Genomic DNA, 14,253 nt, shown 5'->3' with positions numbered 1-14,253 from the left:
TAATTCGTAGATCTTCATAAGTTTATCCTTTAATAAGTATGCATAGTCACAGTAAGAGTTTGGCCTTATGCCAGCGTTTAACAATCAGACTTAGAATACATTTTCAAAATAAAATACCAAGTTTCCCATATTCAATTAGCCTTCTTCCCTCACTAATGCCAACATAAATATAATTTATTTATTTGTTCTCAAGTTTTTGCTTTATTTCATATTAATTTTTTTGTACTAATGTAATGTTTTTCAATTCTGAAGATACTAGTCTCTGAAAGCTTTTGGAAAACATAATTTGACATTCAAATATATAAACAATAACAGTATTAGGTTGAAGTTGGGAATTTTCAAGTTTTCTCTGGTACTAACTAGTCATATTTAACAACTTCTATCCAGGTTTCCTTACATGAAATAAACAACAAACATAACCTCAACTGATTAAGCTATTCTATAAATGGAATTATTCACATGAAAGTATTTTAGAAAGCTAAGATAAAGTCTTATACTCTCGTGAGTATTGAAAAGCTCATGTTTTACTACTTTTCTTTAGGAAAAATATTTTAAGGTATTGTTTTTGGTAAATATAAAATTATTCATTTGTGGAAGGGGTCTACACATGTGCCATAACAAAGGGAAATAGAAAAGCAAACTGCAGAAGCCACTGCCTCCTTCCACTGGTATGGGCTTTCAAGACTGAATTCAGGCCTTCAGATTTGGTGGCCTTCACTTGCTGAGCCTTCTTCCCAGTCCCTTAAGGATTATTTTTGTTTTCCTTTAATCAATCTAAACATTTTAAATTCTTATCTTCTCTCACACATATTCCATCAAAAGTAGAAAACATAATATAGAGCACAAAGAATTGTCGAAAATATCATTTGAATTCAGCTACCAAAAAAAGGAATGAATTTCAGCTTAAGAACACAGGTTTTTGAGGTTTAAGAAAAAAGAAAAATAAAACAAGTAGCTGCCTTACCTACCTTTTCAAGTCATCAAATACATCTGGCAACAAAAAGTTTAGCAATGACCAAAGTTCTGATAAATTGTTTTGCAAGGGAGTACCAGTCAAAAGAAGTTTGTTATCAGCATTGAACCGTTTTAACTCCCTGATTAGCCGGCACTTCATATTCTTAATCCTGTGTCCTTCATCTACTATTAAGTATTTCCAATAGCAATGCTAGAAAATGAATCAAGGAAAGAAATTTTAAGAGTCAATCTCATAATTTTTTCCAAAAAATACTTCTAACCATAAGACTTTTCTTATGATGGATATTTATTGAAATCCATCAGATGTCATTTTACTATCTACTGGGATTACTTTTTTTTCTCCTGTTGTCATAATAATAGTTAAATTCATAAACCCCGTGTCAATTACGTTCCTGGAATACACTTCACTGGAAATCCCCCTAATGTCATATGTTAATATTTTCCTCATTCTGAAGTCAAAATCATGTTCAGCTTTTCCTCATGGTGCTTTGCCACATGACATTAGTGTCTTGGAAAACTGGTATCAAAATAATAATGGAATAATGAAGGAAAAAAGAAAAATCTCCCATTCGTCACATGTACTCTAAAATCTGGTTTTATTACTTATTTTTTTTTACTTTTGTTTTGTTTTTTGTTTAGATGGGGTATCTCTATGTATCCCTGGCTAGCCTAGATCTCAGAGATCCATTCACCTGCCTATGTTTCCTGAGTGCTAGAATTAAAGGCATGAAACATAAAGACCAACGTGCTCCAAAAGCATTTTTGGAATTTTCATTTTGAGACCTACATATACATTTAAGACTGCTAATTTTTTTTGTGTTTTTCCCCCAGGGACAGGGTTTCTCTATGTAGCTTTGCGTCTTTCCTGGATCTCGCTCTGTAGACCAGGCTGGCCTCGAACTCACAGAGATCAGACTAGCTCTGCCTCCCGAGTGCTGGGATTAAAGGGATGAGCCACCACCACCTGGCTGATGTCCCTGTTTTGACACCAGCATACCACCCACTTCAAAACTGCATACTGGCCTTTAAACTTGACAGCCTATAGTGGTCCATAACCTGTTCCTGGTCACCAGCAGAGTCTCTACCATTTGCATTGACTCTACTCTGACTCCTTGCCTTAGGTATTCAGCCTCTCTACTGTTTTCTAAATCTGTTACCTGATACAACTATTGAAAGCACGATGTATCTGCGTACTATAGATGTTAAAGATTGAGAACAAAGGGCTGAGAAATGGATGGCTTAGTCTATTAAGTGCCTGCCACGCAACATGGGGACCTGAGTTCAGGTTCCCAGCACCCACGTAAAGAATCCAGGTGCAGTGGTTTGCATCCATATCCTTTGCACATGGAGAGAAGAAGACAGTTGCCAGGACTTTACCAGGCAGCCACTCTAACAAATCAATGAGCTAGTGAGCTAGCTGGAGTTCAGTGAGAAACCCCATCTCAAAAAATAAGATGGAAAGCAATTCAAGAAGGCATCCAGCATCAACTGCTGACCGCAACACACACAGACACAGACAGACACAGACACATACACCACAAAGGGAAAAATGATAAAAATGGAATAAAGAATTTGTAATTTCATAGTAGCAACTACCAAATGAAACTGTGATGAAGTAAAGCCAATCAAACTGATGTAGCAAGCATGTGGCATTTGTTGCAGCTGGGTGGGTGACGAAAGCCTTTAATCCAGCACTCAGGAGGCAGAGGCAGGGTGGGGGGAGGGGATTGTATAAAAAAATATGAAATGAGGTACATTTAAACTTTATACAGTACATTTGGCCGGGCGGTGGTGACGCACGCCTTTAATCCCAGCACTCGGGAGGCAGAGCCAGGCGGATCTCTGTGAGTTCGAGGCCAGCCTGGGCTACCAAGTGAGCTCCAGGAAAGGCGCAAAGCTACGCAGAGAAACCCTGTCTCGGAAAACCAAAAAAAAAAAAAAAAAACTTTATACAGTACATTTGTAACAGAATGAAAAAGTATTACTACTTTTTAAATGTAACAATTAAAGGGGTTTACTTTTCTGGTAACATAAAAAGCCAAATAATCTGAATAATCTCCTACTACAAAACTTTCATTTAAAAGTGCAACATAAAATACAAAACACCCTTTATAAATAACTAAGAAAGACAAGAAAGAGAAAAACCAAGGAGGGACATGAGATGAAACCTGGAAACGTAACTAGTAAGTTACTGATTACCAGTGAGAAAGCATGGACACCGTTGCTGTCATCAACAGCACCTCAGCCACATCACCACTACCAACAGTTCAATGGCTCAGTGGGAAAGAAAAAAATTTTCACAACAGCAAAAGGAACTGGCAAGCAAGTTTCATCATCAATATAGGCAAGGTAGAGAAGAAATAAATCATGAGTCACCAGGTTACACGTTTAAAGAAGAATCAAGTTACAAAAGAGAATTACACGCCTTTAATCCCAGTACTCATGAGGCAGAGCCAGGCGGATCTCTGTGAATTGGAGGCCAGCCTGGGCTACAGAGTGAGATCCAGGACAAGTGCCAAAACTACAGAGAAACCCTGTCTCGGGGGAAAAGAGAGTGTACAGTCTGATTTATGAATAAATTATATGTTACCTCAACAGTAGTTATTTAGCCCAAAACTCTTATTTAGAATTACAAGTACTCCATATATTACGTGAAGCATGGTTTCATTATGTAATGCTGGCTGGCTGGAACTAGCTATGTGGACAGGTTGGACACAAACTCAAGAGATCTGCGTACGACTGCCTGCCAAGCATAGGGACTAAAGGTATGCATCACCACGCCGAGCCGTATATCTTTCTTCTATAGATATGTTTACTGTAGAGAAATGGCTTTTAGATTGTGTGTGTGTATATGTGTGTGTGTGTGTGTCCTTAAAGATAAGATGTAACTCTGTGGTGGTCCAGGCTAGTCCCAAATCAAAGCAATCCTCCTTCCTCTGCCTTGCGAGTACTAAGATTAGTCATGACGCCAGCTGTTATCGCTAATTTTTAATGCTACGCATTTTATTAAACTATGGAGCTATGGCGATTGTCAAATCATATTCAACAGTACCCCCCACACAAATGGAACATTTGATAAACACTGCTTGTGAGTGTATTAGACATTACTACTCCTCTTACAAGCTGTGCACTTTGATGTCATATTGAAGCTATTATCTATGCTACTTTCTTTACTTCATGTAAGATAAAGCTAAGGGTTTGAGCAGTGGTGGCACATGCCTCCAACGCCAGCACTCTGGAGGCAGAAGTCGGTGAATATTTGCATTCGAGGCCAGGTAGATCTGCAGTGATTTTCAGGACAGACAGGGCTATGTAGAGCCCCATCTTTAAAAAAAAAAAATAAAACAAAGAAAAGAAAGAAAAAGCTAAGGGGACTCACTCAGGATGAACTTACATGATCAGAAGGAAATGCAAAGCAGTAAGAACTACAATGCAATTCAGATGGAGTAGTGAGAGGAAAAGGCAATTAACTGCATTGTAAATAAAACATGAACATAAGAACATAAGAAGCTAGAACAATAAAGAAAAAGGACAGAGTATCATTCACAGTCCTAAATATTCTATTCACATTTGAATAAAATTCAACCAATAAATCCGAACTACTATGTCTCAAATTTATCTATGACGTATTTATAGAGGAGATTTATGTGTGGCTGATTCTAATACTTTAATATGGCCAGTTTAAAATGCCATTCTTTAATTCTACCAAGAGACAAAAACCTTTATCACAATCATCACAAGCCTCCAGTTTCTAAAGGAAACACAAAGTACATTACTTCAACAACAATGAAACAAATGTTACTGGATGGTAATAGTATGAATTAAAAATCTGACTCATGAACTACAACCATCTGTACCTGTAAAGCATTCTGATCTCGCATGGCTATTTCAAATGATGTGATTACCACAGGATGAATCTGCAGGGTCCCTTGTCTTTTGTGGATATTCTTTACCAATTTCCGACGTTCCTGCCGGGTTCCATGATACAACATAGTAGGAATCTACAAGATTATATTGATTCAGAACAAAATATAAATGAGTTGGAAAATATAGAACAAGTCACTTTCTAAAAGAAAATTTTAGTTCTGTATTTCCTATGACAAAATAAGTCAACTTAATAAATCACTGGACTAAAATAAGAAAATTTTAAAAAAAAGAAGCACCTCAAAACAAAAAAGTTTATGAGGCAAATGGGTAAGCCACTTTTGGAACATATTTTTCTCATTGTCAAGGCAAGAACATAGATAAGATAGCATGTGTATGAAGGACTTTTGCTTCACTTGAAAACAAGCACTTATAAATAAGAGCAAAAATAAATCTTTTGCAATCCAGAACTCATTATTTAATGAACTGACATATACAATAAGGAATATTATTGGAGGGACAGAGGAGATAGCATGCATCTGGGTAAAAGAAAAAATCCATGGAAGAGTAACATGAGGAAACTAGAGAAACAACTCAGCAGTTAAGAGTACCTGCTGCTCTTTGAGGACATGATTCCCATCCCCAATTCCCACATTATGGAGCACAAGTTTGTAACTCCAGTTCCAGGGGATTTGATGCCCTATATTGGCACCAGGTGCACATATGGTGCACATTTAAAAATGATTTCAAAAATAAAAAGAATAAACGTGACATGCTAAGCAGTCAAGAGCCTGAGGAAGCAGGGCTGTAGCAAATCCAAGCTCAGACTGGGCTAAACCTATCAGAAACAATGTCTCAAAAAAAAACAAGCAGAAAAATAAACATGATAAAGAAATTCTGTTTTATGTAGATGTGTCTCAGATTAATCAATCTGTGAAATAACAAAAACAATCTAAGGAAATTTTCAGCAAAATGTACCAGACTACCTATCCCATAAAACAAAGAAAAGTACTGTTTAAATTGAGTAAGTCAAATCAGATGCAATTTATATGGAAATCAATTTAATTACTATGGGTGATCTATAATTCAAACAGAAAAAAATGTATGCAATAATAATAAATAATATTAAGAAAATATATTTTACCTCTGGAGTAAATCTTTTGAATTCAGCCATCCAATTTGGAAGTGTAGACAAAGGGCCACAAACAAGAAAAGGTCCAGGTACTCCCCTCTGAATCATTAATGCGATTGTAGCAATGCACTGAACGGTCTTTCCCAAACCCATTTCATCTGCTAAAATGCCATTAATTCCATTTTCCCAAAGCATCTGGACAAAAGAACACACTGTATGTAAATGTGAACGCAAACATTTCCTGAATTAACAAAGGATTCTTTTTAAAAAAACACAATCAAAACTATGAGTCCAACATAATAAATTTTAAGTTAAGAGAAGTCCTTTATCAAGGCCACAAAGTGTTGAAGGTCTGACAAGTTAATTTTCACTTTAAAGCACTCAGAAAACACATATAAGGGACTGGGAAAAATGACTCAGCAGTTAAGACCACTTGTTTCTCTCCAAAGTTCAGATCCTACCACCTACAATGGGTAGTTCATAATCACCTGCAACTCCAGCCACAAAGAATCAAACGCACTCTTAAGGCTTTTGCACTGTCCAATAAATATACAAGTACAAGTACACCCCCATATGCACATATAATAAATCTTTAAAAAATACAAATATTTCCTATACTAAAATATAAAGCCTGAGTAATGGTATATAATGCTACTAAATTATTAGAGAAAAAACTATATGCAGCATCAAAAATGACAACTCAAGGGGCTGGAAAGATGGCTCAATGATTAAGAGCACTGGCTGCTCTTCCAGAGGTCCTGAGTTCAATTCCCAGCAACCACATGGTGGCTCATAACCATCTATGAGATCTGGTGCCCTCTTCTAGCATGCAGGCATACATGCAGATAAAGCACTCATACACAAATAAACATACTTAATATAAAAAAGAAAAATGACAACTCCAGATGAGGTATGGCAGGGCACACCTTTCATCACAACACTCAGTAAGCAGAGAAAGGTGAACCTCTGAATTCCAAGGGTACTGAGTTCTGGGTCAACCAGAGCTACAAACTTAGGCCACCGTCTCCAAACAACAACAACAAAAAAAAACAGGTAACAAAAGAGCTGGGAAAATGGCTCTGTGGGAAAAGAGCTTACTGCACAAGCCTAATGAACTGAGTTTGGAAACCCAGAACCAACATAAAAGCTGGGCACAGTTGTGCATGTGCATGTGCATGTGCACTCCCGCAAAAAGACAGGAGGTAAAGACAGGAGAATTTCTATATGCTCCTGAACCAGTGAGCAGAGCACTTACACTCATACACACACACACACACACACACACACACACACACAAAAAAAAAAACAACACTGGCAATTCGAGCCAGGTTTGATAGTGCATGCTTGCAATGCCAGTACTTGAAGAAGCAGATGCAACAGGACCAGGAGTTCAAGTTCATTACTGACTCACCATTTCCAGGCCAGCCTGTTACACAAAATCTTACCTTAAAAACAAAATGTGCCAAGAGGATGGCTCAGCAGATAAAAGCCCTACTCTGCAAGCTAGAATACCGACTTCAATTCCCAGGCCCCTCAAGGTGGAAAGATTACCCCAAAGTTACTGACACGCCCTCACACCATATAACATGGCAGCACATGAGCCAACACATACACACACTAATAATAATAATGATGATGATAATAATAATAATAATAATAATAATAGAAAATAAAATTTGGAAAGGCAAAATAACTTAGCAGATAAAAGTGTTTGCTATGCAAGCCTGCTGACCTAAGTTCAACTGTCAAAATCCACATAAAGGTAGAAGAGAACTAAGTGCACAGAATCATTTTCTGATATCAACATGTACTATAGTCCATACCCCAAACCCCACATAGACACAATAATAGAACGAATTTACAAAAAGAATCAAGAAAAGAAAATTCATTACCCTAAGCCATTCCATGCCTTCTACTTGGTACCACCTCATCACTCCTCCTGTGAAGTGTTTTGGTTGTTGAAAAGGTACAGGTTGTCCATTACATTTCCGAACTGGGTCCAAAAAGGATTTAGAATTCTGCCTAACAGTTTGAGACAATCTATCTTTAATCATACTATTTGAATCCTTATTTTTCTGAAGATCTTCTACACAGAGATTAGTAGTGGAAGAGCTTTCATCCTGCAATAAGAAATATTTAATTAAAAGGTTGGTATTAAATGCTGCTAACAAGTTGGTGACATAGCTCTCAGTGGGTAAAAAGTACTTGCTATGCAAGCCTAGAGTTCAGAGTTCAAACATAAAGAATGAGAAAAATCACTGATATCAAAGTTGTCCTGACTTCCAAATGTACACAGAGGCACACACACACATATCTATCATGTATAAATTTTTTTCAAAAAAGAAAATGTAACAGGCTGGAGAGATGGTTCAGAGGTTAAAAACACTGGCTGTTCTTCCAGAGGTCCTAAGTTCAATTCCCAGCATCCACATGGTGGCTCACAACCATCTGTAATGAGATCTGGCTCCCTCTTCTGGCCTACAGGGATACTTGCAAACAGAACACTGTATACATAATAAATAAATAAATCTTTTTTTTAAAAAAAAGAAAATGTAACAAAATCTATAGTACTGTAGTTACTAGGTCTAGAGAATAAAACCTGTATGTACAGTAAAAATCTCAAGACGTTTCCATTTCCATATAAATGTGAAGTCATTTAAAAGGAAAAAAAAAAGGAACTGGGCTGGAAAGGTAGCTCACAGTTAGGGGATCTTGAAGAAGACTAAGTTCACTTCCCAGTACCCTCCTCTATTCTAGCTCTGAGAAATCCCTCTTATGGTCTCTTCAGGTACTCAAATTCCCATGTGCCGACATACATACACATCAATAAAAATACTCTTTAGGCCGGGCAGTGATGGTGCATGCCTTTAATCCTAGCACTAGGGAAGCAGAGGCAGACAGATCTGAGTTCAAAGCCAGCCTAGTCTAAAGAGTGAGTTCCAGAACAACCAGGGCTACACAGAGAAACCCTAATTCTAAAACCTGAAGAAAAAAAAATCTTTAAAAAAGGAATGTCAATTTTTACCTATTTGTGAAACTCAACAACGACTCAATAATCCATGATGGATCTTACTAGGTTTAAAAAAAAAAATCTTTTTCTCTGTTTTGTTTGGAATAGGCTGCTATGTATCTCAGGATGGCCTTGAACTTACTATGGATGCCAGGCTGGTCTCAAACTCGTAATCCTCCAGGCTCATCTGAGATTATTGGTCATATCAGGCTCAAGATGCCATTAACTCCTGTTTAAAAATGTTGAGGAGCAGGGCAGTGGTGGTGCACATCTTTGATCCCAGCACTCTAGAGGCAGAGGCAGAGGCAGAGGCAGGCAGATCTCTGCAAGTTTGAGGCCAGCTTGGTCTACAGAGTTCCAGGATAGCCAGGGCTACAGAGAAACCCTGTCTCAAAAAAATCAAAAATAAATAAATAAACATATAAAAAGTTAAGGAGGAGCAAGATGGCTCAACATTGGCTATAAACCCCGATGATGGATGATCTGACTTGTTCATCCCTGGGACCCACATAATAAAGAGAGAAACAACTCCTGCAAGTTGTCCTGACACCTGCATGCCACACATCCCCGTAACTAAATGAATGTAAAACAAAAATAATGGCAAAGGGGCAGCAAGATGGCACAGCAGGCACAGGAGCCTCACACATGCCACAGATGCACATCCATCCATGCACAGAAACACAGAAACACAGTAATAAAATTTATAAAGCTTACCTCATTGTTCTTATGTTTTTTAGCCACTGACAAAATTTCCTATGAGGTTGAAAAAAACAAAAATTAATAATGCATAAGACTACCACTTCCATGGCCCCAGCAACATCTGGTCCAGGTAAACTACTACTACTCTCATCCTTAATCAAAGAAGTGTCTCTTTATAGTGAACAGTAGTGAATGCAGAGATGCATGGCTGTAAAAGACACTTAGGCCCTAAATTTAGTCCCAAATATTGTTGGGAAAGGGGGGTGGTGAGGGGAAGGGCTCAGAGAAAAGAATGTGGGATGAAATACTTTAAGGAAGCATGAGCTAGGAGGGGTAATGACTTTAATCTCAGAATTGCAAACGCAAAGACAAGTGGATCTCTGTGACTTCAAGGCCAGCTTAATCTACATAGGAAATTCTAGGCTAGCCGACCTTGTCTCAAAAAAAAAGATTAACATTACATTTAAGATACAAAGAAGGGGGCTTGAAAAATGGCCCTGCAGCTAAGATTATTGTGCAATCATAAGTGCTCTAGTAACAAACAAGCAGGGTATCCCACAAATGCCATTAACTTCAGCTCCTAGGACCAGAGACTTTCTTCTGGCCTATGTGTACAAAGGTGCACTTATTTATACACTACAGATTCCTTCAACAGCTGGTACCATCCTTCTGCATGAGCACTTCCTAGCATCTTTATCATACCCCCACCAAAAATAGTCTCCTCGCTGTCTCCACACATTGTTCTTATAAACCAGAATGTTCTGCTCTATTTTATATACCAAACATTTCTGATATTATTAAAATCCACTCAAGTTAATAAACATATTATGAAGGCTGATGTAAGTGCATACTCCTGTAACCCCAGCACTCAGGAGGCTGAGACAGCAGAATCCAAGCTAGAGGCCAGTCTGAGCCATATACTAAGACTCTGTCTCAAAAAAATTATAATTAGGAGATAGCTTAGTGGTTAAGAGCACTGGTTGCCCTTCTAGAGAATTTAAGTTCAATTCCTATCACCTACATGGTAACTCACAAATTTTCCATAATTCTGGTTCCTGGGGATCTGATGCTCTCTTCTGGACTTAGGACACTGCATATATATGCACACAAGCAAAACAGTCACCATACAAATAAAATAAAAAATATATATATATATATATGTGTGTATATATATATATATATATATATATATATATATATATATTTTAATTTAGTAGTTTTGTTTTGTTTTGTTTTTTTCTTTTCTTAAAACAGGGTCTCGCTGCATAGCCCTGTCTGTTCAGGAACTACGTAGACCAAGCAGGCCTCAAAATTAAGAGATCTGCCTGCCTCTGCCTTTGCTGGAATTAAAGGCAACCAAGTCAGGTTAAGCACATTTTTAAAGAAAAATCTACAGTAGATTTTAGTCAACATCTAATATTAAGTAATCTCCTTAGATTATTACCTCTTTTGATATGACCTCTGCAATATTGTACGATTCTTCTTCTCTTCCTCTTTTCTTTTTCATGACTATAAAACAAAACCACATAATCAATAGCAGCTAAAAACAGAAATGCAAACATACACTCTTCAAGCTGGAACAAAGTCAATTTACCTGGATTCTCTTCATTTGCATCAACTGAATTTTTACCCTACAAAACAAAGATTTAGAATGTTACTATTTTTTATTAACTTTATTTTTATTAATTTTATGTGTTTCACCTACATGTATGTCTGTGCTGTAAAGGGCTGTGTAAAGATGACTCAGTAATTAATGGCACTTCATGTTTTTTCAGAAGACCAGAGTTTGGTTCCCAGTGCCCATATTAGGCAGGTCACAACTACTTTAGGGGATCCAATGCCCTCTTCTAAGACTCCATGATCACCCAAGCATGGTGGGTGATTACAGACACAGATAAATTATAAAAATAAAAATATCCCCCAGTGTGGCATATATATTTAATTCCAGCACTTGGGAGGCAAAGGCAGATAGATCTCTGTGAATTGGAGACCAGAATATTAACCTTCAATTCATCATGCTCCTACAAAAACCCTAAACTCAGTGAGTCACAAAAATAAATATGAACGTAGGAGGATATATTAGGAAGGGAGGATTCAAAGGAAGTGGGTGGAGAGGATAACAGGACGAATACAACCAAAATACTATCAATAATTAAGTTAAAAAAAAAAAAAAAAAAAAAAAGAGCTAGGGAGATGACTCAACAGATAGAGCCCCTGCTCTGAAAGCTCTAAGTGTGAAAACTGGAGTTTGTATTTGAAAACCCTTAAAAATGCTGGGTGGGCATGGTGTCCCTCATTTAATTCCAGGGTCCACAAGGTAGAGATAGGGGATCCCTAGAGAAAGAAGGCTAGCCAAACTAGCCATACTGGTGAGCTACAGGTTCAACTGAGACCCTGTCTCAATGAACATGGAGAATGACCTAGAAAGCCTCCAAACGGACAACCTTGGGAGTTCACACATGTACACATGTGAACATCCATAAACATTCAGACACATCAAATACACATAAAAATGAAAGGATATTTAAATTTTTTTTTTTTAAGATTTAAAGAGATGGCAGGAACATTGGCTAAGTGTTTAAGAGTACTGGCTCCTATCCCAGAGGATCTAGTTTCAGTTCCCAACACACACATAGACACTCAGAAAATATCTGTAACTCCAGTTCCAGGGAATCCAATAACTGTTCTGGCCTCTCCAAGCACCATGCACACATGTGGTATACAGACATGCATACATATATGTAGGCACTCACTCACATTCATAAAATAATTCTCTAAAAAATTATTTACTACCCATTAGAAAAAAAATTATTTTTATCTTATGTGCGTTGGTGTTCTGTGTGAGGGTGTCAGATCTTGGAGTCACAGACAGTTGTGAGCTCCCATATGGGTACTGAAAATTGAACCTGAATCCTCTGAAGAGCAGTCAGTGCTCTTAACCACTGGACCATCTCTCCAGCCCAAGAAAAAATTTTTTAAAGAGTTGAAAATTAAAGCAAACAAATGGACAAGCTGAACAACTCCAGTTTCAGATCTGACATCCACTTCTGGCTCCCACGGGTGTACTTAAACATATATAGGCAAAACACTTTTACACACCAAGTAAAAATAAATAAAATCTTTTAAAAAAAATAGAATGAATTTGAAATTAAGCAGATAATAAATAAGTAAAAAGAACAATTATCTCAAAATTTAAGATCACATAAACCGTCTAAAGGACGGAATCCTTCAGTGGTAGATCATTTGCTTAGCATATTCAAGACCCTGGGTTCAACCCACAGCACTGGAGGGGAAAACCCTGGCTTGTTATATTACCTCTACAGCTTTTAATGATCGCTTTTTTTTCTCCAACTTCTCTTTCTTCTTCTGTTCCTGTAAGATATTTTTTCTTTAAGAAAGGTGACATAAAATATATCACAATTACATCATCAAGCATAATGAAAAAAACTAATGATTTAAAAAGAACTTTACTTCTAGGCTTTATGGGATTACAGGAAACAGATTTACTCTGCCACACAGAACTAAATACAGACACAATATATTAGACAATAGTTTTCAACAAAAGGACAGTGAACTGAGGATAAAACAAAGATGATGAACCTTCTCAGCCAGTCTGCAAAACAGTGAGACATGCCTCAAAAAAATAAACAAACCAATAAGCAATTCAGTATTCGGTTATACTTCTATGTACCCCAAGATCTAAAATAATGCTATTTTTTAAAAAAAATAAGATACCTCTCAGGAATAAAATATTTAAATGATTAATATACTATATAATAAATCTGAAAAATAGAAGAAAAGACAACACTGCATACCTACTTAACCTATAAATATTAAGGAGAAAAAACTGGGTTTCTTGCTGGGCGTTGGTGGCGCACGCCTTTAATCCCAGCACTCGGGAGGCAGAGCCAGGCAGATCTCTGTGAGTTCAAGGCCAGCCTGGGCTACCAAGTGAGCTCCAGGAAAGGCGCAAAGCTACAGAGAAACCCTGTCTCGAAAAACCAAAAACAAACAAAAAAACAAACAAACAAACAAAAAAACAAAACTGGGTTTCTCCTAGTCTTTTATTCAACAACTGCCTGTTGGAACTTCTACCTTAACTGGTAAAACTTCCACTCTTCTGTTGACACAAAGCAACTAGTTAATATGCTGCTGCTGAGTGCCGTCAAAATTCAATGTGCCACATACCTTTGTCTCAGAGTACCAGATCTTACAGACTGAGTGCTTAGGTTCCCATACTGTCCTCCTCAATCCTGCTGCCAAATAGAATGTTCAAGCTGCTCAACCCTTGTTTCTGACCATGGAATGAGATTCCCACAACTTCCTCTCCAAGTTTGAACTTGCTAGAGCAGCTCATAGGACACAGGGAAACATTTACTTAAATTTACAGTCTATTACAAAAAATACTGATGAACAACCAGAACAGCACGGCAAAAAGAGAGCTTCAGTGCTCTCTCCAGAACACCATTCTCCAGGCTCATCCAACTGTTCCACAGAGGAAGCTCTCATGTCCCTTTGGAGCTTCATTAGGTAGGTGAAGGATTTTAATCCTTTAATGAAAGATTAAAACACT

General features: G+C 37.4%; 1 protein-coding gene across 2 annotated transcripts in view; it reads right to left on the bottom strand.

Moving 5' to 3' along the window:
- Nucleotides 1-14,253, bottom strand: part of Hells (helicase, lymphoid specific) — a 37,422-nt gene that overhangs the window by 16,773 nt on the left and 6,396 nt on the right. For both annotated transcript variants that reach the window (XR_013048349.1, XM_042263126.2), the window contains exons 4-11: nucleotides 12,996-13,052; nucleotides 11,275-11,311; nucleotides 11,125-11,189; nucleotides 9,696-9,734; nucleotides 7,864-8,091; nucleotides 5,984-6,166; nucleotides 4,833-4,976; nucleotides 969-1,165 (exon numbers count right to left, since the gene is read on the bottom strand). Coding sequence is in view for 1 of the 2 variants with exons in the window: in XM_042263126.2 (XP_042119060.2) it covers nucleotides 969-1,165; nucleotides 4,833-4,976; nucleotides 5,984-6,166; nucleotides 7,864-8,091; nucleotides 9,696-9,734; nucleotides 11,125-11,189; nucleotides 11,275-11,311; nucleotides 12,996-13,052 (950 nt within the window). In the remaining variant the exon portion in view is untranslated. The remainder of the gene's footprint in view (nucleotides 1-968; nucleotides 1,166-4,832; nucleotides 4,977-5,983; nucleotides 6,167-7,863; nucleotides 8,092-9,695; nucleotides 9,735-11,124; nucleotides 11,190-11,274; nucleotides 11,312-12,995; nucleotides 13,053-14,253) is intronic.

Source organism: Peromyscus maniculatus, chromosome 1, assembly GCF_049852395.1.
Source record: "Peromyscus maniculatus bairdii isolate BWxNUB_F1_BW_parent chromosome 1, HU_Pman_BW_mat_3.1, whole genome shotgun sequence".
NCBI classification, from domain to species: Eukaryota; Metazoa; Chordata; class Mammalia; order Rodentia; family Cricetidae; genus Peromyscus; species Peromyscus maniculatus.
Note: the sequence above shows the minus strand (reverse complement) of the source record. Positions and strands in the feature narration are given on the sequence as shown.